Source organism: Lissotriton helveticus, chromosome 7 (genome assembly GCF_964261635.1).
Source record: "Lissotriton helveticus chromosome 7, aLisHel1.1, whole genome shotgun sequence".
Lineage (NCBI taxonomy): Eukaryota > Metazoa > Chordata > Amphibia > Caudata > Salamandridae > Lissotriton > Lissotriton helveticus.
The window spans coordinates 70,057,456-70,083,258 of NC_136068.1; the positions used below are offsets into that span (position 1 = coordinate 70,057,456).

At 46.7% G+C, this 25,803-nt stretch overlaps 1 protein-coding gene across 2 annotated transcripts in view; it reads right to left on the reverse strand.

Moving 5' to 3' along the window:
* Positions 1-228: 228 nt before the first annotated feature.
* The window catches only part of FOXJ2 (forkhead box J2), a 280,606-nt gene continuing 255,031 nt past the window's right edge, over positions 229-25,803 (reverse strand). For both annotated transcript variants that reach the window (XM_078651469.1, XM_078651468.1), the window contains exons 10-11: positions 13,552-13,659; positions 229-2,061 (exon numbers count right to left, since the gene is read on the reverse strand). In XM_078651469.1, the coding sequence (XP_078507595.1) occupies positions 1,931-2,061; positions 13,552-13,659 (239 nt within the window). In that variant the 3' untranslated portion in view covers positions 229-1,930. The remainder of the gene's footprint in view (positions 2,062-13,551; positions 13,660-25,803) is intronic.

Consider the following 25,803-nt stretch of genomic DNA (forward strand, 5'->3'; position numbering starts at 1 on the left):
TTAGAACATTCATTGTCCGTGCAAGAGAAGTCTGGACTGACAACAGGTAGGACAACCAATACACCACTGATAGTTGCATACGCTGAATATTTTACATTTCATCTGTTTCGAGAGTAAACGGGCAACTTTTACACATTTCTGACCTGTGTTTTAGCCTATCAGCTGTCTCTGATTCAGTGCACGAGCCACACATACTCTGCACAAACACACATCACAAACAGGCAGCGACAAAGAAATAGAAATCTTTTTATGATTCGCCAGAACCTTAAATATCACAGGCTGATGCGGTTTCTGACCAGTACCTGCTATCGGATTGGTACAGCCAATGTTGCAGTTACAGCTCTGGTCAATGATCGTCTATTCTCCAATATCCTAGTGGATTAACGTGCCATGTCGGCACCTCATTTCAAAATGACATTTTGGGGGAGAAAGCTGAACTCTCTTGCATCCACATTAGGCTTCAAGGCTGCTGCCAATATAGACATTTTGCCAATATAACATTTTATTCATCTAAACACTGTGGGATGCCATTGTAATAGATTTTAAAAACTTGACAATTTTAGGAAATAGAAAGACTCTTCCGAGGACAGATTGAACCCTCAGACACTGTCTGCTGCCTTCAACTGCCTTATCCCTCAGAATACATGGCTATCACAGACTGAAGCAGCACAGTTACCCCTCAGGTTGCACAGATAACAGACGTGGGCCACAGACATCAGGAGCTACGTCTCAGGTTACACAGATGTCACAGGCTGGGGTCTCAACTGTCCCATCTTATGATTACACAGCACTTCCAAACTCCGGTTCACATTTCAGAACTCAGACCTAACCCTTACATTGCACTGTCCTTTCAAAGTCAAATTTCATACAGCAGAGCTACCACTCAGTTACATATCTTACAGGTTTGGGCTTTAAAGAAGCAAGACCCTGTGTTATACACATCAAATTGCTTCAGGCTTTACAATGCATTGCTATCCCTCCGGTAGACATCCTACAGGCTTTAGACAGCAGAAGAGTCCTTGGGTACACACATCTTAGAAATTGTACAGAGCAGAGCTATCTTTAAGGCTTCACAAACCTTAAAAGCTCTTGCTCTAGGTGTAAGTGCTATCAATCAAATTTCACAGATCTTACAGACTCGGGTTTCACAGAGCAGATCTGAATTTTCTGGTCACAGAAAGTCACACCAATCTCTCTCCCCAGACCACACAAGTGGACCTTTCTGGCGGCAGGTAACCTTCTCCCCTCTTGGGCATGAACAGTCTGTTGGAGCAATCTGTGTTTGGTTGCAGCCAGGTATGGGGTGTTGGTACTGGGATAAAGAACCGTGATCACAAAAGTGCCTCAAATTCCCTGTGTTACCGCGGTGTGGAACCCTCACACCCTGACAATGTTGGGTTGTGAAGGATTCCCTGATCCTCTTGTGCCACGCTCCGTTTGACGCGAGGCCTGCTGCTGAGGCAGGCTGCAGATAAATCCAGGACAGAAGTTTCTACATCAGGCCAATGTCCTTGGTGGCTATTGCCTTGCTCAAGATGCGACATCTTCTGCTGACTGCATTACATTATTCTAAATCCTTTCTCCAGGCACCACATGCACCCTCGGTACAAGGTGGTACTAAAATGTCACGGTATGGACAGGAAGGCAGAAGGAGTGGGCAGATAATTAAACAAAATAAAACGAACAGGAAGAGAAAATTAAAAGGAGGCCCCTCAACTCTCCCTCCTTCCCACCTGGGTATTCTCAAGCTTCCGGTCTCAATTGATTGTCCGCTGCTGAGAGATATATATTTATATATTTATATATATTTACAGACAGGCTTCACTCCTTAAACTTCTGTCTCTGTTTCTCTCCCCCCTTCAACTCGTCCAGTGCTGGACAATAGAAAGAGGGATATGGATTGTGCAGGTTACAGTGCAGGCACATGGCCCTAAGCAATAGAGTCCCAGTCGAAATCATCATGAATCTCTTCGCTGTTGCTGGGGTATCTCATGGCATTGCGGTGATTAGAGTAGGTGGGTGCCCTTGGGGGCAGCGGCTGGTGATGGCTCATACGATGTCCTGCGGGGAGAAATTACAAAAAATGTTAAGCCTTAGATCAAAACAAAGAAAATGCCTGCAGAACTCACTTTCTTAGAATGGCTTCCTCCCAGAAATACACTCTTGGTACCGTACACCACAGTTGTGCGTTTCCTCCCATTTAAACATGGTCAGTGCCTCATGCCATCACCAGTGTGAACATTCCACTGACAATCTCTGTGCTGGAGGTTACTTCCTTCTCTGCTGCATGTGCCCTTGCACTGCTGAGGTGGGGTAGGCGGTGTGGAAGCTGTGGAACTCGCAGATACACTAAATGGTACCCAGTACCATTTCCCAGTACCTATGTGCTTCAATGCTGTAAACTTCCCAACAGAAATATGTGAGTGTCCTAGAAGATCAATGGTTTGAGCTTCCTCCTACTAAAACTGAAATCTGAATCTCACTTTTATGTTCTTTGTGATCATGCTCTATCTGGGTGATGTGCTGTACTTTGGAAGTTTTTTTGTATGTTATATTGATTGTGGAGCTGACATTTGCACCTTCTCCAGAGTATGGTGGACATTAATTGCAGATGTTACACTGCAAGTGGTCTGACCTCCAGCAGTGTGAGCAGCCTCAATGTAAACCTTGCGTTAAAATCTAGCCATTAACATTTTTCAACAGCAAGTCACTTTTTCCAGGTGGCAACGTTCAACATCGTTGGCAGAGCTGCGCACCCACAATAAGTGAAGTTGGAGGTAGTTATATTGAGTCAAGATGGAGCTGTGTTGTATGCTTTACCATAATGGTTTGCACATCCCCAAAGAAGCAAGACACATAAGACAAATACATGATGTGTTGCAGTAATTTCATCAGCCTGCCTCAGGAAAGAAAACTGGTGAGCAAAAAGGATTTCACAGGAGCCATCTAAAGGAATGATGTCCAAGCTTGTTCTTCTATTGGATTTTGGCTCCTGCACTTCCTTATGTTAGCATATACCTACATAACCCTGAAGAAGGGCCAGGAGATAGACATATGAAATGTGACCATAAAGCTCTGCAGGACCTCTATTGCGAACTGTCATCCAAACAATAGAGCCTAATAAAGCTGTGCAGATGTGAAGGCCACTGGTACGGATCATAACCGCGGAGAAGTAGTCGATATGCCTTCCCAAAAGTGAGTAGAAAGACAACTTCTGGGGACAAATCATAAGATAAGGTCAACCACTCAAGACCAAGGTCAGAAGGCTTAGCTCCGAATCTGGGGTGAAGACAACTATCATGCTTGTAAAAGACATCATCCGGCAGAGGAAGATGCCAGCACAATTTGATACTGAGAAGGTCTTAATGCCAGGGCCACATGGCCCAGTCCAGGGCATTAGGAATTACATGTTCCACGTAGCATCCAATTTTGTGAATCAAGTTCTAGATGAGTAGAATCGCTGGAACGCAGAAGCCTCCACTCCAGTGATACTGCATCACTAACTGAGCAGAGAGCTCTCCCGAACATTACTTGCAACACTTTATTGCTCTGAGTGACTTTCTGTTTATGGAACTTCATATCTGTGGAAGAAAGGAGTCTTCCCCCTGGAGATGCACCTCTTATTCTTGACTGGCAAAAGTCTGTGGAGGCTATCTGCCTTCACATTCTGAATCCTTACTAGATTTGCTGCCAATATTTTATTTCAAGAGATGTGAGTGGCTTCCTAACACAACAGTCTTTTTCTTACAAAACAATATTTTCTTTACATATCAGCTCACCCACAAATGAAATGGAAGTGTTTGATTACGGTGCCAGAAAAAGAATATTCACCATATCTTGGGACCACCAGAGCAATTTTTACCTTACCTTTTATCATTGGCAAAATCAGGTTTGGTCCACGCTTATATAAAAGTGCACCTAGCATCAATCTCAAGATACAGACGTTCATCGTGTTCACCATCATTATGCTCAAATAGTCGCTAAGCTGTTCCTTAAAGGTCTTTTCAGAGTCTTCTCTCCAATAAAGTCTCCTCCTCCCACTAGGCAGCTTAATACAGTCCTTGTGCAACGAATGGAGAATCCATTTGAACCTATACACAGGGCAGAGGTAATATTTCTGACATGGAAAGTGGCACTGCTATTGGCTCTTAAATCACCCAGAAGGGTTAGTGAAATAGAAGCTTTCAGTGATAAAGCTCCTTTCTTGCATTTTTTTAAAGATGGTACTGTAACTCTCCGATTCAATCCCACATTCATCTCTAAAGTCCCTAAGGATTTCCATCTTAATGAAACTATTGTACTAAAGCACAAGTTACTACTTGTGTAACGATATATCTGTAAGAGACATTAGTTAGTATTAGATTCCTTACCTTAGAATATCCCCAGGCGTCAGACTGGATCCGGAAATTTTTGCGTAGCAGTACCCTTGCGCGTCGGTAGGCGTCGTCTGCGGCTCCGCGTCAGTCGTCGGCGTCGTGGGCGCCGTGATGACGTCGGAGCCGCAGACGACGCCTCCGCGTGCGGACGTCAGTTCTTAGACACAGCTTTTCCGCGCCAGAAACGCAGAGCCATGTTAAAAACCAACACTGGTGCCATCGAAACTAGGGCCCTGAAAGGGGATAACCCTAACCCTAGATATTGGTTCGCAGAACGGGGAGGATAGGTGGGTCGGTAAGGAATCTAATACTAACTAATGTCTCTTACAGATATATCGTTACACAAGTAGTAACTTGTGCATCTGAAAGAGACACGTTAGTATTAGATTCCTTACCTTAGAATAGATACCCCAGCAATACCAACCCCGGTGGTGGGTCTGCGAACCAATAATCACACCAGAAAGTCCTGGAGGACGGAACGGCCAAAGAAGCCATCCCTCCGGACTTGGCTGTCCAGGCAGTAGTGTCTTGCAAACGTGTGCAGCGATGCCCACGTAGCCGCCTGACAGATGTCTTGTAAGGGCACACCCCTGCCCAGGGCAGTGGTAGTCGCCGTGGCTCGGGTAGAATGAGCCCGCAATCCAGCAGGGGGCTCCTTCCTAGCCAAGGAGTAGCATGCCTGGATACACAAGATGATCCACCGGGAGATGGTCCTCTTGTGTACCGCTTTCCCCTTCTTAGCGCCCACGTAACCAACAAAGAGTTGGTCATCCACCCGGAACTGGCGTGTGCGATCCAAATAAAATGAGAGCGCACGTTTTGGGTCCAGATGGTGGAGCCGCTCTTCCTCTTTAGAGGGATGCGGTGGCGGAAAGAAGGTTGGCAAGGTGATAGACTGCCCGATGTGGAAGGCCGTGACAACCTTGGGCAGGAAAGAAGGTTTGGTACGTAGCACCACTTTGTCCGGATGGACAGAAAGGAAAGGTTGAGTACAAGAAAGGGCCTGGAGCTCACTCACTCTCCTGGCAGAGGTGATGGCAACCAGGAAAGCAGTCTTCAAAGTCAGAAGGCGAAGAGGACAGTTGTGAAGTGGCTCAAAGGGAGCGCACATCAGAAATGTAAGAACCAGGTTCAAGTCCCACTGAGGCATCACAAACGGAACAGGAGGAAACGTGTGTGTGATGCCCTTAAGAAATCTATTTACAATAGGGGACTTGAACAAAGAAGGCTGATCAGGTAGCCTGAGAAAGGCTGAAAGGGCAGAAAGGTAGCCCTTGATAGTGCCCAGAGCAGAGCCCTGCTGGGCAAGAGAAAGAAGGAAGAGAAGAACCTCAGAAAGAGGGGCAGCTAGAGGATCCACAGCCTTTGCTGTGCACCATGCCACAAATCTGTTCCACCTGCAGCCGTATACCGACTTTGTGGAGGGACGCCTGGCTGCCAGAATGACGTTACAGACTTCAGGAGGCAAGTCAAATGGCCTCAACTGTCGCCGCTCAATCTCCAAGCATGGAGGTGGAGACTGGATAGGTTCGGGTGGAGGACCATCCCCTGCTGCTGCGACAGAAGGTCCTCCTGAAGAGGCAGACGAACCGGGGGATCGACTGACATACTGAGTAGCTCTGGATACCAGTACCTTCTCGCCCAGTCCGGCGCCACAAGGATGACTTGGGCCCGGTCGCGCTTGATCTTCTTCAGCACTCTGGGCAGAAGTGGTATAGGCGGAAAGGCGTACAACAGACCGCAACTCCACTCGCGACGAAAAGCGTCTCCGAGCGAGTGCCGCCTTGGAAATTCCAACGCGCAGAACAGATGACATTGTGCGTTCTCTTCGGTGGAGAATAGATCTAACCAAGGCTCTCCCCATTGCTGAAAGAGGCCTTGCGCCACGTCCGAGTTCCGACGCCATTCGTGATCCATCATGCACCGACGGCTGAGCTCGTCCGCCCTGGCGTTCAAAGAACCTGCCAGGTGTTGAGCCACCAGGGTCACGCCCTGGCGTTCCAGCCATTGCCAGAAGCGCAGAGCCTCCTGGCAAAGGGCCCTCGACCCCACCCCGCCCGGTTTGTTGCAGTACCACATGGCGGTGGTGTTGCCCGTGAACACCTGCACTACACTCCCCCGGACAGAGGGGAGGAATGCCTTCAGTGCTAGACGAATCGCCCGTAACTCCAACAGGTTGATGTGGAGCCGGGCCTCCGCCGGAGACCAGAGGCCTCTGATCTCCGCCTCTCCCATGTGGCCTCCCCAGCCCTGGAGGGACGCGTCCGTCACAACTACGTGCTCCGGTTGGGGAAGGGAGAGGGATCTGCCCCTGACCCAATCGCGGTCCGTGAGCCACCACTGCAGCTGTCTCGCAGTGCCCTCCGAGATCAGGACATGGTCGGACAGGTTGCCCTGATGCTGGGCCCACTGAAACTTCAGGTCCCACTGCAGAGCCCGCATCCGCCACCTGGCGTGATGCACCAGTAGGATGCAGGAGGCCATCAGCCCCAGAAGCCGCAGCGTCAACCTGACCGAGACCCGGGATAACGGGTGAAAGATGGGAATCAGAGCCTGAATATCCCGGACCCGCTGTTCGGGTGGATAAACCCGAAACTGCGCCGAGTCTAGAACTACTCCGATGAAGAGGAGTCAAGTCAAGTCAAGTCAAAGAATTTATATAGCGCACTACATACCCAGAGGGTTTCAAGGCGCTTAGGGAGGGGAGGAGGATTACTTGTCAAATATCCACGTTTTAAGTTGCTTTCTGAATGCTAGGTGGTTCTGGGTAAGGCGAAGGTGAGTGGGGAGTGAGTTCCATGTTTTAGCAGCCAGGTATGAGAAGGATCTGCCTCCCATGGTGGTCTTGTTGATGCGAGGTACAGTGGCGAAGGCTTGGCTGGAAGAGCGTAGTTGGCGGGAGGGGGTGTAGAAGGACAGTCGTGAGTTGAGGCATTCTGGTCCGATGTCGTAGAGTGATTTGTGTGCGTGGGTTAGCAGTCGGAAAGTGATCCTCTTATTGACTGGTAGCCAGTGGAGGTCTTTCAGGTGGCCAGAGATGTGTTCGTTGCGCGGGATGTCTAATATGATCCTGGCTGAGGCGTTTTGGATTCGTTGGAGTTTCTTCTGGAGTTTAGCGGTAGTACCTGCGTAGAGGGTGTTTCCGTAGTCCAGTCGGCTCGTGACAAGAGCGTGGGTGACTGTTTTTCTGGTTTCGGTGGGGATCCAGCGAAATGTTTTTTTGAGCATGCGGAGAATGTTGAAGCAGCTTCTGAGAGGGGCACAGGTGTGACTTCAGCACATTGAACGAGAACCCCAGCTGCTGCAGGAGATCTGCCGTAGTCTGGAGGTGGCTGACGACTGTCTGGGGCGAGCCCGCCTTCAACAGCCAGTCGTCGAGGTAGGGGAAGACTGAAACCCCTAACCTGCGCAGATGAGCTGCGACCACCGCCATCACCTTTGTGAACACCCGTGGGGCGCTGGTAAGGCCGAAGGGGAGCACGGTAAACTGAAAGTGCTCGTGGCCAACCATGAACCGCAGGTAGCGCCGGTGGGCCGGCAGGACGGGGATGTGGAAATAAGCGTCCTGCAAGTCCAACGCTACCATCCAGTCTCCTGAGTCCAGGGCAGCTAAGACCTGAGCCAGTGTCAGCATTTTGAACTTCTCCTTCCGGAGGAAGCCGTTGACGTTCCGTAGATCCAAGATAGGGCGTAGGCCCCCTTTGCCCTTCTTGGGTACCAGAAAGTAGTGGGAGTAGCAACCACACCCTACTTCTGGCCCAGGAACGCGCTCGATGGCCCCCTTGGCCAAGAGGGCCGTAACTTCCTCCTGCAGAAGTCGCAAATGATCCCCCGATACACGGTGGGTCTGGGTGGCATGGCTGGAGGAGTCGCCTCGAAGGGGAGGGAGTAGCCCCTTCGGACGATTTGCAGCACCCACCTGTCCGAAGTGACAGTGCGCCAGTGGAGGTGGTGATGGCGAACCCTGCCCCCCCCCACTGGCGTCACATGGGCCTGAAAGCACGGACTAGGAGGGTTTCGAGGCGGATGCTGCGGGGTAAGGTGTGGACTGACCTCGCCGTTGACCCCTACCGCCAGGACGGCGGTTACCACGGCCACCACCGCGTTGGGTATTGCCCTGCGGAGCGTGGCTAGCGGCACGTGTGGGTGCACCCCTTCCGTGGCCACGAAAGGAGTGATAAGCAGCCGATTGCTGGCGCGGGGCCGAGAGGCCCAAAGACTTGGCCGTAGCCCTGGAGTCCTTAAAGCGCTCGAGCGCATGGTCTGCTTTGTCGCCAAAGAGGCGACGGCCATCGAACGGCATGTCCATGAGTGTGTTCTGGACATCTGCCGAAAAGTTGGCGGACCTCAGCAAGGCGTGGCGTCTGACCGCCACCGTCGTTGCCATCGCTCTGCCTAGCGAGTCGGTGGTATCCAGCCCACACCTGATGGAATATTTGGCTGCGTCCCGGCCCTCCACAAGGGCTTGGCCGAGTTTGGCCCGTACCTCCAACGGACACTCTGGCAGCACTTCCGCGACCGTATACCACAGAGAGTGGGTGTAACGGCCCAAGAGGCATGCGGTGTTGGAAGACCGCAGACCCAGACTAAGGGATGAGAATATCTTTTTACCATACTGCTCATACCTCTTGGATTCCCTGTCCGGCGGGGCCGACGGGAATGCGGTCTGGGAATTGGAGGCCTGGATGACCAGGCTCTCGGGGGTGGGGTGGGTGGACAGGAAACATGGGTCGCCCGGGGCTGGGCAGTGGCGTCTGGCCACGTTCCTATCTACGGGCGAACCCGTAGCAGGCTTGGACCAAGTGCCCAGAAGAACGTCGGTCAAGGCCTCATTAAAAGGCAGCAGAGGCTCGGCCGAGCTTGACTGCGGTTTAAGGACCTCAGTGCGGAGATTAGTCCTCACGGCCGCGACGGGGAGCTCAAGGCCCAAGGCCTTGGCAGCCCTCATCAGCACCACACTATAAGTTGCCCCCTCCTCCGAAGCCACGGTAGGAGGGGAGACAAAACCAGTGTCTGGAGAGGTGTCCAGGCCACTGGCCTCCCCAAGGTCTCCTGCCCAGTCCTCATGAGACTGACACTCCCTGGTCAGAGGGTCCTCAGACCCCTCCCAGTCCTCTTCATCACCCATCCCCTGAAACTCAGGGTTGTCAACTAATGGGGCCTGTTCATAAAAGTGAAACTCACCAAACGACGTCTGAAGCGGCGCCCATCGGGCCGTCCCGACGTCTGAACAGGAACGAAGGTGGAACCCAGGACGGCGCCGGAGGCGACACCTGAGGGTCCGACGCCGGGGAGGTCGTAAGGTCCACCGGCAACGAACCAGATCCCAAAGGAGGGCCAGCGGCGTCCTGCGGCACCGGGCCCGAAGGCGCCGGGGCCGCTGAACCCTGCGGCGCCGGGCCCGAAGGCGCCGGCGGCGTCGGGAGAGTGGGGCCTAGCGGCGCCGGGCCCGAAGGCATCGGCGGCGTGGAGGCCGGAGCACCCGACGGCATTGGGGCTGAAGCCCCCGACCCGCTAGAGGCCCCAGACAGGTCCGCTGGGCCCGAAGGCGCCGCGGAGCCCGTCGGAGGAGGGAGGCTCCTCATGGCCATGAGGAAGCGCTCGATCTCCTCCTGCGTCGCGTTTAGCCCAGGGACCGGAGGGTGTGGAGCTGAACGCGGCGCCCACGACTCCGACGGAGCCGCGTGGGTGGTGTCACCCGAACCCCCGGCCGCATCGCACGAGCGTCGGGGGGGCCGGGGGGGTAGTCCGAAGAGCGATGACGCCGCTTGGACTTCTTGTGCCTCTTACCTGACGACGACTTCGCCCCGGAGGAGTGCGGCCTACTCTCGGAGCTGTGGTGGCTCCGAGCCCGCGACCTGTCCCTCGACCTCCCATGGGAACGGGACCTCTCGCGGCGCGGGACCGACTGCCGGAGTTCGAGTCGCCTGCGGGACCACTCCCGCCTGGCTTTCGAAGAGAGGGCCCGGCAGTCGGAGCAGGCCTTGTCGTCGTGGTCGACGCCGAGACAAGATAAACACACGCGGTGAGGATCCGTGACCGACATCAGGCGGTCGCAATCATCGCAGTGCTTAAAGCCGGGCATCCCTACGGCACCGTTCGGAGTCGAAAGACTTCGAGAAACAATCAAAAGTGATCAAAAAAGTTAGTCAAAAAATGACTAGGGTTACTGCTTTTTCCAGATCTGCGCTTGCTGGCACGGAAAAAAGAAGAACTGACGTCAGCACGCGGAGGCGGCATCTAAGTACTCCGACGACGTCATCACGGCGCCCACGACGCCGACGACGGACGCGGAGCCGCAGACGACGCCTACCGACGCGCAAGGGTACTGCTACGCAAAAATTTCCGGATCCAGTCTGACGCCTGGGGATATTCTAAGGTAAGGAATCTAATACTAACGTGTCTCTTTCAGATGACTTCGTTCCGAATCAACAGATGACAGTGGAGAAACCACTGCATAAACTGGCTGTTAAAAATGCATGAAATTTACATCGGACCAAATAGTACAGAAAAATAGACCAACTGCTAGTCCCATACGGAAATCCTCATACAGGTGGTCCAGTTTCCAAGGGGAGCATAGTTCCATTGATTTCAGCCACTATCCAATTCTGCCATTCCAAGGCCAGGAGACCTTTGACAATTACGATTAAAGAGCACTCTACTGGAGTGGTCGCTACCCCCACTGCTTTGTTTGCTGCGTGCCTCTTGAAAGTATATGCAGAGCAGCAACATGGAAGAACAGGCATACATGGCAACAAATTGCAGTGATGCGGCCATGGGACAAGCGGTTTATGCCCGAAATTTCAATAAGGTGAGACTTTTGATTATATTTACACCCACTGTCTGCTATTGTAATATGTTCATGTTGTTATAAATACTCCAACTGCTATCTATTCTGATTAAAGCATGTGAATCTATGAAAGATCTAATACTGGGAAAGAAAATACGTTACTTACCTGTAACTAAGTCTCCAGTATTGGTATCGTTCATGGATGCACCTGCAATCCATCCTCCTCCCCATGGAGGCTACCCTTATTATTTAGGGATTTAGTTCCCAATAGGGCTTGAAAATCTGAGTGAAAATGCCTCTAAGGGGAGTGTTCCAGAGGGTGCTGTTGCCCGATTGGCTGAAGTTCGGTTCCTTATAAAGTATGTTGATAAGCTAATCAAATTAATGTCTTTTAGCCATTGTAGACAATGAGTACTTTATTGTACTGATTTAGAAGGTACAGTGGGACTCCCACTTCGCCGATGGGAATGATTTAAGCATGTGAATCTATGAAATATCCAATACTGGAGAAATCCCTGTACCCCAAGTGTTGGCTCTATGTCTATCAAATCGGCCGGCATGCCTCTTGATCAAATGGGTCTGCATGTCACTCGAGAAGCCAGTAGCTCTAATTCATGAACAGATGTGAATACCCCCCACCGCAACCTACCCAAGAGCAGCACCGATAGTGTACAGGCCCATCTGCACTGACTGGCAGCATATCCTACATCTTGGATCATAAACCTGAAAGAGGTCTTGTAAATGGTCTAGGAGGTTGAAAACCACAAGAGTGGCCATTTCCCAGGGCACTTATGTGCACTGAGTCACTAAATAATTTATGTTTTTGGCACAAAGTGCCAGACAGCCTTAGGAGAAGATAACCCATCCCAAATTGTCCAACCTTTTGGACCTTGTCATTTTGTGTCCCTGTGTTGAATGTATTCTACTTCATATTTTGAGAGGCAGGCTGCAGCACCAAACTTTCTGGTGCAGTGGAATAGCAATGCCAAGTCTAATAAGGCTCATCTAAATTTTCTGGAACCCAACCTTGGATATGGCAGAAAAGATTAAGGATTCTCTCAAATGTCCTTAATGAACAAAAGGAGTACTACATTAGAGCGGAAAATTGGCTCTTTAGCACAATTGACTACCAAAATGCCTGTGAATATAGAGGATTGTTTCTCCTAGAGTTCAAATAGCATACTCAATGATGTCAAAAATGTGTGCTTGTACAGCGATAGGGCCATGCTTTCGAAAATACTCTAAACCAAACCTTTCATGGGCTCCGACTCTGGTAGCGCGGGAAACAATCAATGCCAGACAGTATTGAACATCTGGGAGTAGCACAGTTGGGTGGGGTCACAGCTATGGCTTGTGATGTCTCAAAATTGAAGATTAAGCCAAAAAAAGCACAGCCAAAGAAGCCAATCTTGCAGTAGAAGCCAAAGTTATCAGTGTGAGCCACAGGCGCTCTTTTTGGACATTCCCAACACGGCCTGTTTGTAAGACATCGCTTTATACACATAGTAGCACAGAGGGAGTATAACCTCTGCAGGAACGAGCGGAAGCTCTTGCACCCCCAATAAGCAGCCTAATTAATAAGAAAGCTCCCAGAACCTTTTGGTATTTACTCACTTATAGAAAATTAGTGGGGGGTTTTCGATCACATATGATAGTGTGTGGAGAGCTTCAAGAATGTGACTTTGAAGACTTGTTCAATTGCTTTCTCACTGCTGTAATGGTTAGCTTGACCTTTCACTCCCTGATGGGCTTAAGATGCATTACTTCACGCAAGTTACAGTACACAGCACTTTGTAACAAGCCTGTGCACCCTAGGCAGTACTTGCATGAAACAGCCACTAACATCTGCTTAGAAAGTTTGAAGATTGATAACTTAGCTTGAGACCTTGTGAAACCTTCTTAAAGGTATTTCTCCCCAAGAGGAAACAAATGACCTAGAAAATATCAGACACTCCATATAGTGTATCTGGAACGATGAAGAAGGTGGAAAGTGATATCACAAGTTGAACATACCTACTTCCAATGTGCCATATCGTGGCTATGTTATTCAATAAGGAACATTGAATAGCTCCAAATGCCACTGGTGATTTATCACTGGGAAAAAATTATTCTAGTTTCTGACACTTTGAAAAGGGGGTCATGGTAGGAATCTGCACAAGTTAATAACTATGTGTGGCTTACTCACAGTAGTTTCTAGTCAGTGCTGGGTTGCTTAAACAGAATGAACTTGCATCCTAAAGTGTCCTGTCCGCCTCTGGCACTTCGGTTTTACATTAGGCACTTTATTTGAACACCTCCACCCATGCTTTGTCAGTGCTACAGGCCAAGAAATGTGAGCTCTCATAACTCCAAGCACCATCAAACTCCTGTATTCTCTATACTCACCTTGTGGACTGTATGTTGGTGAGGTTTGGATGGGGTAGCCTGGCAGCACTGTGTAGGAGGGCTGACCACAGGGGATGGCAGAAGCTGGTGAATGTCCGTAGGAGTTGACTGCAAGACAAGGACATCACAAAACTGTATTTACAATTGCAGCCATATAGTAGATTACCCTACAAACCAAACACTGCATTCATTCTCTGAAAAGAGGACAGATAATGTTCTCAACCTAGGCAAAGTAAGTTAAAAAATAAGTTACATTTTATAATGATGCATTTGGCAGTTTAAAATAGACCTACATTCAGTATGGGCTATGTCTCTCTTCTATTTATTCAATATAGAATAGTCTTTGATGGCTTGTAGGAATCAACATAAAGTCTGCAACCTGATCCTTAAAACCTTGAAAGGAACACACATTCCTCTGCTAATCAACAGCACGTTCATATTGCTTGCTGAGCTACTACATTCATATCATTCCTTTTCATCTAGTGGAGATTGGGTCTGATGAATCTGAATTTATTTAACAGAAAGTAGGCTTCAGAAAGAGGTGTTACTATTCTGAAACAATGGTTTCACAAATTAATATTGGTTGAATAGCGCAACAATAGGAGTCACATTCCAATGCAACTCCAAAGGAAAGTTTCTCTCTCTAAAATATTAATATATATATATATATATATATATATATATATATATATATATATATAGTTACCTACCCTGAAAGCATCACATCTGTTCTTGGCATGCAGAGCTGTAGATTCACAAGCTTTGCATACTCCTGCAATCTAGTGTTGGGTCCGGATGTTTGCAAGTTTTTCTTCGAAGAAGTCTTTCGCAGTCACATGGTAAGGTCACTCCTCCTTTTGGTGATAGTGCACATGGGCATCGACTAGATTGCTTGTTGATTTTCCAGTAAGAGGGTGAGAATGGTGCAAGTAATCGTATTACAGAGATGTCCATGTGTATGTAATGTGAATAGTAAGAACTGCAACAATCAGAGCTGTCCGGGAAGGAGGAAGTATGCATGTGAATCTACAGCATTACATGCCAAGAACAGATGCTTACAGGGCAAGTAACAATCCGTTCAAGGCATGTGTGTTGTAGATACACTTTGCATAGATTGTATATCAGTATGTTCCCAAAGCGGTGGCTAACCAGTGGGTGTTGCAGTTGTTTGAAAAAGTGTTTTTAGCACTGCTTGTCCACCATTAGCTTGTTGACGTGCTAATACATCCACACAATGTTTGGTAAATGTGTGTGGTGTAGACCATGTAGCTGCTTTACATATGTCAGCTGAGAGAATGTCACCAAAAAAACGCCACAGCTGCTCCTATTCTGCGACGAGAATATGCCCTAGGAGGTATAGCTAAAGTGCTTTTAGCTTTAATATAGCAAGTTTGAACACATTTAACAATCCATCTAGATTAGAAATACCGGATTTAGAGATAGGATTTCCTTTACAAGGTGGAGCAAATGCAACAAAACGTTGTTTTGTTTTACGAAAATCTTTTGTTCTATCAATATAGTAGAATAGCTCTCTTTTGACATCAAGTGTGTGCAGAGCCTTTTCTGCTACTGAATCAGGTTGAGGGAAGAACACTGGCAACTCAACTGATTGGTTAACATGGAAAGCATGAAAACTACTTTTGGAATTAATTTTAGGTTTGTATGAAGAACCACTATCTTTATGAATGTTGAAAGAAAGGTTCTTCTAAAGTTAATGCCTGTAACTCATCAACATGTCTTAATGAAGTGATAACAATTAGAAAGGCGACCTTCCATGAAGGAAATTGTAATGCACAAATGTTTAATGGATCAAAAAGGTGGACCCAATAAGCCTTGTGAGAATAATGTTAAGGTTCTAGACCGGTGCACGTAGTAACCTGGGTTGCAGTATTCTATTAAGGCCTTCCATAAAAGCTTAAATTACTGGAACTTTGAAAAATGATAAATGTTGTCTGTTTTGCAGCTATGCAGCTACTGTTGCAAGGTGTAGTCAAATGGATGTGCAGGCTAAGCAAACTCGCTGTAGATGCAAAAGATAAGGAAAATGCTACTTACCAGTATGCATCTGTTCTTGGCATTTAGAGCTGTAGATTTCTACGCTTTGCATTAGATCGCCACCTGGTGTTGGGCTTGGATGATTGCATGTTGTCGTCTTGGAAGTCTTTGTAGTCACAAGATAGGTGACTCCTCCCTTGGACGATTGTGCGCATGGGCATTGGCTCCATCCTTCGATTGTCTTTTGTCATGATGGAAAATGATGGAGTTAGTAGAAAGAAAGGATGTCCATGCGTGTATATCTAATTAGGATAAAACTGGAACAGATGCACGTCCCGGGGAGGCGGGAGTGCGTGGAGAAATCTGCAGTTCTACATGCCAAGAACAGATGCATACTGGTAAGTAGCATTTTCCATTTTCCGTTCGAGGCATATGAGCTGCAGATTCTACACTTTGCATCGATTGTGCAGCAGTGTCTCCCCTAGCGGTGGTCACCTGTATGCGTTGTAGTAGTTTGAAAGAGAGTTTTGAGGACAGCTTGGCCTACTGCTGCTTGCTGCTTGGCTTGCACATCAACACACGTTTACTGAAGGTGTGAGTTGTAGACCATGTTGCTGCCTTGCAGATGTTCCCTAAGAAAGCCATGGAGGCTCCTAGTTTGTGTGTGGAGTGCGCTCTAGGAGGAACTGTTAATGTGCGTTTTGCCTTGTGATAGCATATTTGTATGCATTTAATAATCCAGCTTGCAATTCCTGATTTAGAAATGGGGTTGCCTTTATGTGGTGGAGAGAAAGCTACAAATAGTTGTTTTGTTTCGCGAAAGGATTTAGTCCTATTGATGTAATAGAGAAGAGCTCTTTTGACATCTAGTGTGTGTAGAGCTCTCTCTGCTACAGAGTCTGGGTTTTAAAAAAACACTGGTAACTCTACAGATTGGTTTAGATGAAAAGGAGTAATTACTTTAGGAAGGAATTTAGGATTAGTTCTTAGAACCACTTTGTTAAAGTATAATTGTAAGAATGGTTCTTGTATAGTGAAAGCTTGAATCTCGCTAACTCTTCTAAGAGAGGTAATAGCAATGAGGAAAGCTGTTTTCCATGTGAGAAATTGCAGTTCACATTTGTGTAAAGGTTCAAAAGGGGGTCCCATGAGCCTGGTAAGAACAATGTTTAGGTTCCACACTGGAGAGGGTGGTAACCTAGGAGGAAGAATTATTTTTATTCCTTTCATAAAAGCTTTTATTGCTGGTACACTAAACAACAACATATGTTGTCTGTTTTGTAGATATGCCGCAAGGGCTGCAAGATGTAAGGGTATAGATGAATATGCTAGATTACATCTCTGTAAATGGAGAAGGTAACCGATATTTTGGATGAAACCATCCAAATAATCAATTTGATTATTAGTGCATTAAATGGCAAATCTTTTCCATTTAGCAGCATAGCAAGCTCTAGTAGTAGGTCTTCTGGCTTCTTTAATGATATTCATACAGTCTAGTGACAGGTTAAGGTAACCAAACTCTAAGACTTCAGGAGCCAGATTGCCAGATCCAGTTGACTTAGATCTGGATGCCTCCATGGTTCTGCGTTAGCATGGATAGTGTCAGAGACAGTGTTTGGTGTGGAACTAGAGAGAGTTCTAGCAGTGTGATGAACCACAGTTGGCATGCCCAAGTGGGAGCTACCAGGATCAGTTTAAGAGACTGTTGTCTGAGCTTGCGTACCACTAGTGGTATTAGTGGGATTGGCGGAAAAGCGTACGCAAATTTGCCTGACTAGTTCATCCATATTGCATTGCCCTTGGACAACGGGTGTGGAAACTTGACATCGAAGGTTGGGCATTTTGCGTTTTCGTGTGTGGCAAATAGGTCTATGTCTGGATGACCCCACTTGTGAAACAATGGTTGAAGAACTTGCAGATGTAGTTCCCATTCGTGAATCTGTTGTGTCTGTCGACTTAACAGATCGGCTATCTGATTGTGTACTCCTGGAAGGTGTTCTGCAAGCAGATATATCTTTTGTGAAATGGCCCATCTCCAAATGTTTTGTGCGAGGTGGGACAGCTGCAGGGAATGTGTGCCTCTTTGTTTTTGTATGTAGTACATGGCTGTCATGTTGTCCGTCCGGATTAAGACAGCTTTGTTCTGTATGTGCATTTGGAAGGACTTCAGTGCTAGGAAAATTGCCAGCAACTCTAGGTGATTGATGTGAAGCACCTTTTGTTGAGCGGTCCATCTTCCCTGAGTTGTATGGTGGAGCAGATGTGCTCGCCATCCTATCAGGGATGCGTCTGTTGTCAGTACTATCTGTGGAACTGGCTCTAGGAACGGCCGCCCTTTGGACAAGTTTTTGGTGTTCCACCACTGCAGAGAGCGATGTGTGCGGCTGTCCACCAACACCAAGTCTGTTAGTTGTCCTTGTGCCGGATTCTACTGATGTGCTAGACATTCCTGCAATGGGCGCATTTGCAGTCTTGCATATGGTACAATAAAAATGCAAGATGCCATCATGCGTATTAGTAGCATGAACACTCTGGCTGGGAAAGAGTGTTGGTTTTGAAACCTTGAAACTAAGGTTTGAATGCTCTGTATCCTGGCTGGACTGGGATAAGCTAGAGCTGTATTGGTGTTTATTGTAGCCTCTAGGTATTGATTTACATGAGAGGGCTGGAGATGTGACTTGGTGTAGTTGATTGTAAACCCCAAGTCGTGCAGTGTTTGAATTGTTTGAGATGATTGAATGACTTGGCTTTTATGAGCCAATCGTCTAAGTATGGAAAGACGTGGATATGTTGTCTTCTGAGATGCGCTGCTACTACTGCTAGGCACTTTGTAAACACTCGTGGTGCAGTTGTGACCCCGAATGGAAGGACTTTGCACTGATAGTGTGGTCCTTCTAGTACAATTCTGAGATACTTCCTGTGAGAAGGATGTATGGGAATGTGGAAGTAGGTGTCCTTGAGGTATAGTATGGTTAGGAAATAGCCTTGTTGAAACAATGGGAGCACTTGTTGTAAAGTGATCATGTGAAAATTATCTGAGTGTATATACAGATTGAGAGGCCTTGGGTCTAGAGTTGGTCTTAGTGTTCCGTCCTTTTTGGGTATTAGGAAATAGAGTGAGGGAACAGCTGTTCCTTGATGTTTTAACAGAACTAGCTCTATTGCATCTTTTTGCAGCAAAGAGCGAACCTCTTGTTGGAGCAGCGTTAGATGTTCTGTGGACATTGGACGCTGTCTGGGTGGTATATGTGGAGGGGTAGTTGTAAGCTCTAGGCAGTAACCATACTGGATAATTTGTCTTACCCACTTGTCTGTTGTGATGGAATACAAGACAGGTAGGAACTATGCTAGTCTGCCCCCTACAGGAGTGGAATGCTCTTGGGGGAGCAGAAGGAAGTCACGGTTTTGTGTTGGCAGAGGTTCGATTATTGTTATTTCCTCGACCTCTTCCCTTGTTGTTGTGGCATCTGTAGCCTCCTCAAAAGTATCCTTTATTAGAAGATGTTTGTGTATTTGTTTTAAAGGAAGCAGAATTGTCTGCTCCAGCTTGTTTGGAGCCTCCTCTGTAGAAGGAGCGACGAAAGGAGCCTCTTGCTTGGGTGAACTGCAGAGCTCCCATAGACTTGGCTGTGTCAGTGTCTTTCTTCATTTTTTCAAGTGCTGTGTCTACCTCTGGACCAAACAATTGTTGTTGGTTGAATGGTTAATTTAATATAGTAGATTGTATCTCTAGCTTAAATCTTGAAATGCGTAGCATCGCATGACGTCTAAGGAGGACACTGGTATTTATTGCTCTGGAGGCAGTGTCTGCTACATTTAGTGCACATTTAATGGAGGCATTTGATATAAGCTTACCCTCTCGTATGAAGTCATCTGCTTGTGCCTTATATTGGTCAGGTAGGTGTTTTAAGAGCTTCTCTAGTTGATCATAGTGAGCCCTGTCGTATCTTGCGAGGAAGGCCTGCGTGTTAGCGATGCGCCATGCATTGCTAGCTTGGGCAGCTATTCTTTTTCCTTAAGCATCTATGATCTTTAATTCTTTATCAGGAGGTGGTGCTTCACCTGATGTTTGGGAATTTGCTCTTTTCCTAGCGTTTGAAACTACTAGGGAGTCTAAGGGTAGCTGTCCTTTAATGTAGGCAGGATCCCCAGGAGCTGCTCTGTACTTTCTCGATCCTTGGGTTTATGATTCTAGCTCTTACAGGATCTTTGAACACTTCTGGTACATGTTTAAGGACTCCCTTAATCATTAGCAGTATTTGCACAGATTTTGGGGAGTGTTCAAAAGTGTCTAGTAAAAAATCTTCTTCTGCTTCATCTGAATGCATGGTGACATTGTGATAGATGGCAGCCCTATTAATTAAGTGTCCAAAACCAATATTGTCTTCTGGAGGAGGAGGTTTAGATGGATATTTATGTGGGTCAGGAATATCTGGTACTTCCTGTGGGTTTGGATACTCCCAGTCTGGTGAACCTGTTGAGTAGGGAAAAGGGTCATCTGGGTCTCTCCCTCCTCCCCATGCTATACTCATCATCATCAAAATCCTGAGGAGGTGTTTGCTGTAGAGAATGAGTAGTAGAATTTTGAGGTGAAATGTTTAAAGGAAGAGCAAAAGAAGGAGAAACTGGAGAAGAAGGGTGCATAGGAGATGTGGCAGAGTCCTTCTTGACAGGCACTGGAGGTGTAGGTGCTGTATCTGACTTCCTCTTCCTGTGTGGTGTGGTGGAAACATGTCATGTTTCAGGATCAATGTAGATCCTGTTTTGTAAAGGATCTGGTTGTAAAAGCTCCTCTTCTTGAGGCACAGCCTTCGGCGACGATTTTATCGGTTCCGAACCGGTTTGTTGCTTGTCTTTAGCCTTAGGAGCTGATGCTGAGTCCTTTGGCGTAGATTTTTGCACCGAAGGTATGGTCTTTGAAGCAGAAGCCTGTTTTGTGTACTTGGAAGGATCGGAAGCAGGCTTTGTTTGTTTCGCCATCGAGGGTATCGGCTTTGGAGTGGAAGCTGTTTTCGGGGCATCGGAAACAGGCTTCGTTGTTTTCGGAGCCGCTTTGTCTCTCGGAGTCGATGGTTTCGGAGTGTCTTTTGGAACCGGGACTTCTTTTTGTTTCGGTGCCGAGGGAGCAGGTGGTATCGGCACATGCAGTTTGCTCGGTATAGAGCTACGGGAAGGCTTCATTATTTTCTTCGGAGCTGGGCTCGATGGCGGGGCTTTCGAAGTGTTTTTTCGGTCTCGACTGGGCCCCGCAGGCGGAGTGTTGACCTTTGCCTTCGATTTTGGTGTTTGGGCTGGGGTAGGGGCAGTGGTAATCACGCGTTGACCCGAAGGTATGGAGTCATCGGAGTCATCTGCCTCGGATACGATCTGGAGATCATTGGAACCTTCTTCCGGGCCACATGGACCTTCGAAGATATCCACTGGTTCCGGCGCTGATCTCTGCATGTCGCGTTGACGGGCCCTCCGATCCCGAATGGTCTTTTTCGATCGAAAGGATGCACAGGCTGTGCAGATGGATTCGTCATGGTCTGGTGATAAGCTCAGGTTACACACCTCGTGATGGTCACTGTGGACATTTTGCTCCAAACTCGAGGCATCTTTTGAATGGCGTCCTTTCCATGAGGTGTAGGCCTCACGGCTTGGGTAGGCCCAACGGCTCGCGTCGATGACCGGAATCGAGCTGACACGAAGTCTAGTCGATGTTTATTGGTATCAAAATTTGTTAGTTGAAGTGCGAAGAAATTTTTACGCGTCGAAGTACTTGGAAAGTAGATTTCGAACCGGAGCTGACAAGTTTCATCCGAACCCAGTGGCGGAAAAAAATAATCCAAGGATGGAGCCGATGCCCATGCGCACTATCGTCCAAGGGAGGAGTCACCTATCTCGTGACTACAAAGACTTCTTCCAAGACAACAACAACATGCAATCATCCGAGCTCAACACTAGGCGGCGATCTAATGCAAAGTGTAGAATCTGCAGCTCATATGCCTTGGACATAATGTTTTGTATAGATACATCTAACGGATCAATTGTTTTATTATTATAATATATAATAAACCTTTTCCTCTTTGCTGCAGAACATACTCTAGTGGTAGGTTTTCTTGCTTCTTCAAGAATTGCCATACAATCTGGTGGTAGATTTAGGTATCTGAACTCTGACTTCAGGAGCCAGATCGCTAGGTTAAGCTCCTTGGGGTTTGGATGTTTGATTTCTCCACTGTTCTGTGTGAGAAAGTTGGAAGTGAGGTGAAGTTTTTGGTGTGGAACTACTGACAGCTTCTAGTATGTGGTGAACCATGGTTGACAAGCCCATGTGGGAGCCACTAGAATCAGTGTGAGTGATATCTGTCTGCGTTTTCGAACCAGAAATAGAGGGAGGGGGAGAGGCGGAAAAGAGTAAGCAAATATCCCTGACCAGTTCATCCATTGGGCATTGCCTTTGGATAGATGGTGTGGGAATCTGGAGGCGAAGTTTGGGCATTTTGAGTTCTTTGCTGTGGCAAAAAGGTCTATCTGTTGGAATCCCCATTTTTGGAAGTATAGAAGGAGAACCTGAGGCTGAAGTTCCCATTCGTGTACTTGTTGCTGCATCCTGCGGAGGTGGTCAGCACACTGGTTGTGCATGCCTGGAAGGTGTTCTGCCAGAAGATGATTTTTGTGATGTATTGCCCAACTCCAAATAATCAGAGAGGTATGACAACTGCAGAAAGTGGGTGTCCCCCTGTTTTTGTACTTAGTACATAGATGCCATATTGTCTGGACTAGGACAACTTTCCCTGTGAGGTGAGGCTGAAAAGCTTTTAGTGCTAGATGAACAGCTAGAAACTTCAAGTAACTAATATGGAGACTTTTGCGTTTGGTGTCCCAGAAGCCCTGAATTGTTAGATCCTGGAGATGGGCACCCCAACCTGTGAGGGATACATCTGCTGTTAGTATGACTTGTGGAATCGGGTCGATGAAGGGCTGCCCTTTTGATAGGTTTTGTGTGTTCCACCACTGCAGAGTGGGATGAGTGCGGCTGTCTACCGACACTAGATCTGTTAATTGACCCTGTGATTGATTGCACTGACGTGATGAGCCTTCCTGTAGAGGATGCATGTGTAATCTTGCGCGAGGCACTATTGCACTGTATGATATCTGTCCAGTGACAGAGTAAAAGGCCACTGAAGGCGTTCCTCAGTCAGTCTCTAGTTCACAACTGTCTCCACAGTATTACAAATGATTTTCAAACAGCCTCGCAAATGGCTTGGCAAGACTCAACACATTGTGTTCACCTGTTAATGTTTTCTTCAACAAACATAGCATAGAGTACTTGAATGCACCTCTGAAAGGAAAATAATAAAGAAAATGAGCTGCGGGTCACAGTGATGGGGGAAAGCATCTAGTAGTTAAACCATTTACACTTTCGGAAGCAACAGCCACGTTCTGGTTGTGAAAGTATAAATTTATGATTAATAGCTGTTTTTTCTAAACAAAAAGAAGGTCTGACAAAACATTCTGAACACTAAGGGACACAGAAGAATGAAGAGTATCCTGAGATTTGTGACATCAGCAGCAGCTTCTGATTATAGATATGTGATAAGTCAATGCTCACAGGCAGTTGTATGGCAAACGCATCAATCCATCAAAGGCTACTGCTGCCAAAAAAACAAAAACAAAAAACACCACCCAATCCTGAACTGTTGTGAGGAAGTCTAACTAGGGTTACTCTTATTGAGTAGGATGGAGAACACAGTTTGTGGAGGGAAAATGCAAACCCTTAAATTGCACAGGCGCAGAAAATGCAGGGAGGGCGAGGGATCGTGCACAACAGTCTTGGTCTCCTCCGAGAGAGGAGAGTGATTTGGAGTGTGTCACTTGTAGATCCTGGCAACATCTCAGAGCCTTTCTAATTTCATATGTTTGTTTGCCTTACGGGATATGATTGTCAGTTATTTCGCAGACAATTACATAGAGTCAATAACTGTGGTTATTACAGCAGGAGTCTTTACATCAGTGTGTTTTTACATATCAGTATTTGTACTTTGCATCACTGAAGGCAAGTGTATTTTCAATTTATTTATTTTGTTAAATTAATTCTAAACATTTTTAAAATAAAATTGGTTATTCTAATAAGCTATTTAATTTGAATACAAAATTACTACACTTTGAAAAACATTATTCATTTATTTTTTATCACAGTGTGATTTTTCAATTGCATTAGTTATACACATGTTTGTTTATAGGAAGAGATGCACCTGCATCTCTATGTTGTTTTGGAAATATAAGAAAATCATCCTTTAGTTTTGAGGCAAACCACCAGCCCTTTTAAAATTAATAATTAGATCATTATTGCTTTGGAAGGTAAAGCGCCTCAACCCACCTTTTACATTTTTTTTTTTATCTCCTTAGGGGGATAAAATCCTAACTCCTATTAGAGAGGGCAATAGCTTTCCTTCAGCATCAAAATCCTTGAGACTACCTTCATGGTGATGAAACTGGGACTCCGCTTTCAGGAATGTTTTCAGTGGCTAGAAGCATTAGTGGTCATGAGATTAATGTTCCCCACTGGCGGTCACAACACTCACCCAGGTCTCCAAATAAGCAGCAGCCACAATGCCGCTCCATGACTCCTGTGTCACTATCAATCAATGACTAAAGCATTAACAGGACTCCAGCACCACTCTCAAGTGACTGAAGTCCAGGGGGAAGGAGCCAGGTTGCAAATTAAATAGTAATCATTGACTACTTCACTGGCCTACCCATGCTAATGTAGCACACATAGATGGTTCCTTTTAAAAAAGATTTAAGGAGCTTTTTGATCTGGAGAAGGTGAGCTTCACCTCAGACATGTATCAGCTGTTAAGAGCAATACCACCTAAGAAACACTTTTTTCTGACTGAGCTTCATGCCACCTGGGTTCACATCGAAAATGCCATGGCTTACTCCCCTCAAAGAATTCTGCGGTTTTAGCTGCTTTTCTAAAGCACCAAGCTCCCACCTCCTTGCAAACATCATGGCGTACAGTATCCAAAGCTTTTGCTTCAAATGTTCTGGTATTCTGGGTCAAAATGTTCTGCAAATTATGCACAAATCTGCCTTACTGTTCTAAGATATGCACTATTTATAAACACTGTGTTTGTCTAGCCATGGAACCATCTTGGGCAACTACAACAAAACCAAAATGAAACGTTTCCCAAACTATCAAAGCAAATTATGGAATCCATACATTTCTGAAAGAAAATAAGTTACTTACCTGTAACTGTAGTTCACCAGTATTGGAATGTTTCATAGATTCACATGCTTGAATCATTCTCCGTCGTCAAGAGGGGAGTCCCTCGTTATTTTACGTATTAATAAGAAATTCATTCCTAAAGTCCCACTGGACTTTCATCTTAATGAGCCTGTAATTCTCAAATCATTCTTTCCAAACCATCAAACGTTAGCTGAGCGAGCACTGTACTCGCTGGATATCAGGAGGTGCTTAAAGTTTTATTTGGACAGAACTAAGAGTTTTTGAAAAACCAACAAGCTTTTTGTGACCTACAGCGCACCAAAGAAGGGCTTCCCTCTAAGGAAACATAGCATATCCAGATGGATATCCAGAGCCATTCTTTTCTGTCATCAAAAGGCAGGTCGGCCTTAGAACTCAAAAGTACGAGCTCGTTCCATAAGAGCCATATCCAATGGCGTTTGCTGGGGTGTCGTTACCAGATATCTGCCAAGCAGCAATCTGGAAAAGTTCACGCACCATCATGCAACATTACTGTTTGGATTCAGACATGCTCAAAGATGCAGCAATAGGACATATTTCTTAATAAAGGTGAGCCGTTTTAGTCTTCCCACCATCCACTTCAATTGTTTACAGGCATTTTTCTCTGCTGTTTCTGACGTTCTCTGTATTATGGTTTTCATCCTCATGATGTGCTGTAGCTCTGCAAAATATGCTTGTTATTGCTTGCTATTCTGATTCAAGTATGTGAATCTATGAAAGTTCCAATACTGGAGTAAGAAAATAAGTTACCTGTAACTGTAGTTCTCCAGTATTGGAATCTTTCATAGATCCACATGCGACCCACCTACCTCCCAGGAGAAGCTCACCTTTATTTCTCTAGAGTAATACTAGGTGTAGGCACTAGGGCTCTGAACATCTAAATGCATCTTCTCTAGGGAAGGTTCTACAGAGTGATCTGATAGGTTGACTTTTAAATGTGGTCCTTTTTTTTTTAATAAGGACAGTGACATGTTACTAAACAAAAAGACCTAAGGCCTCTATGT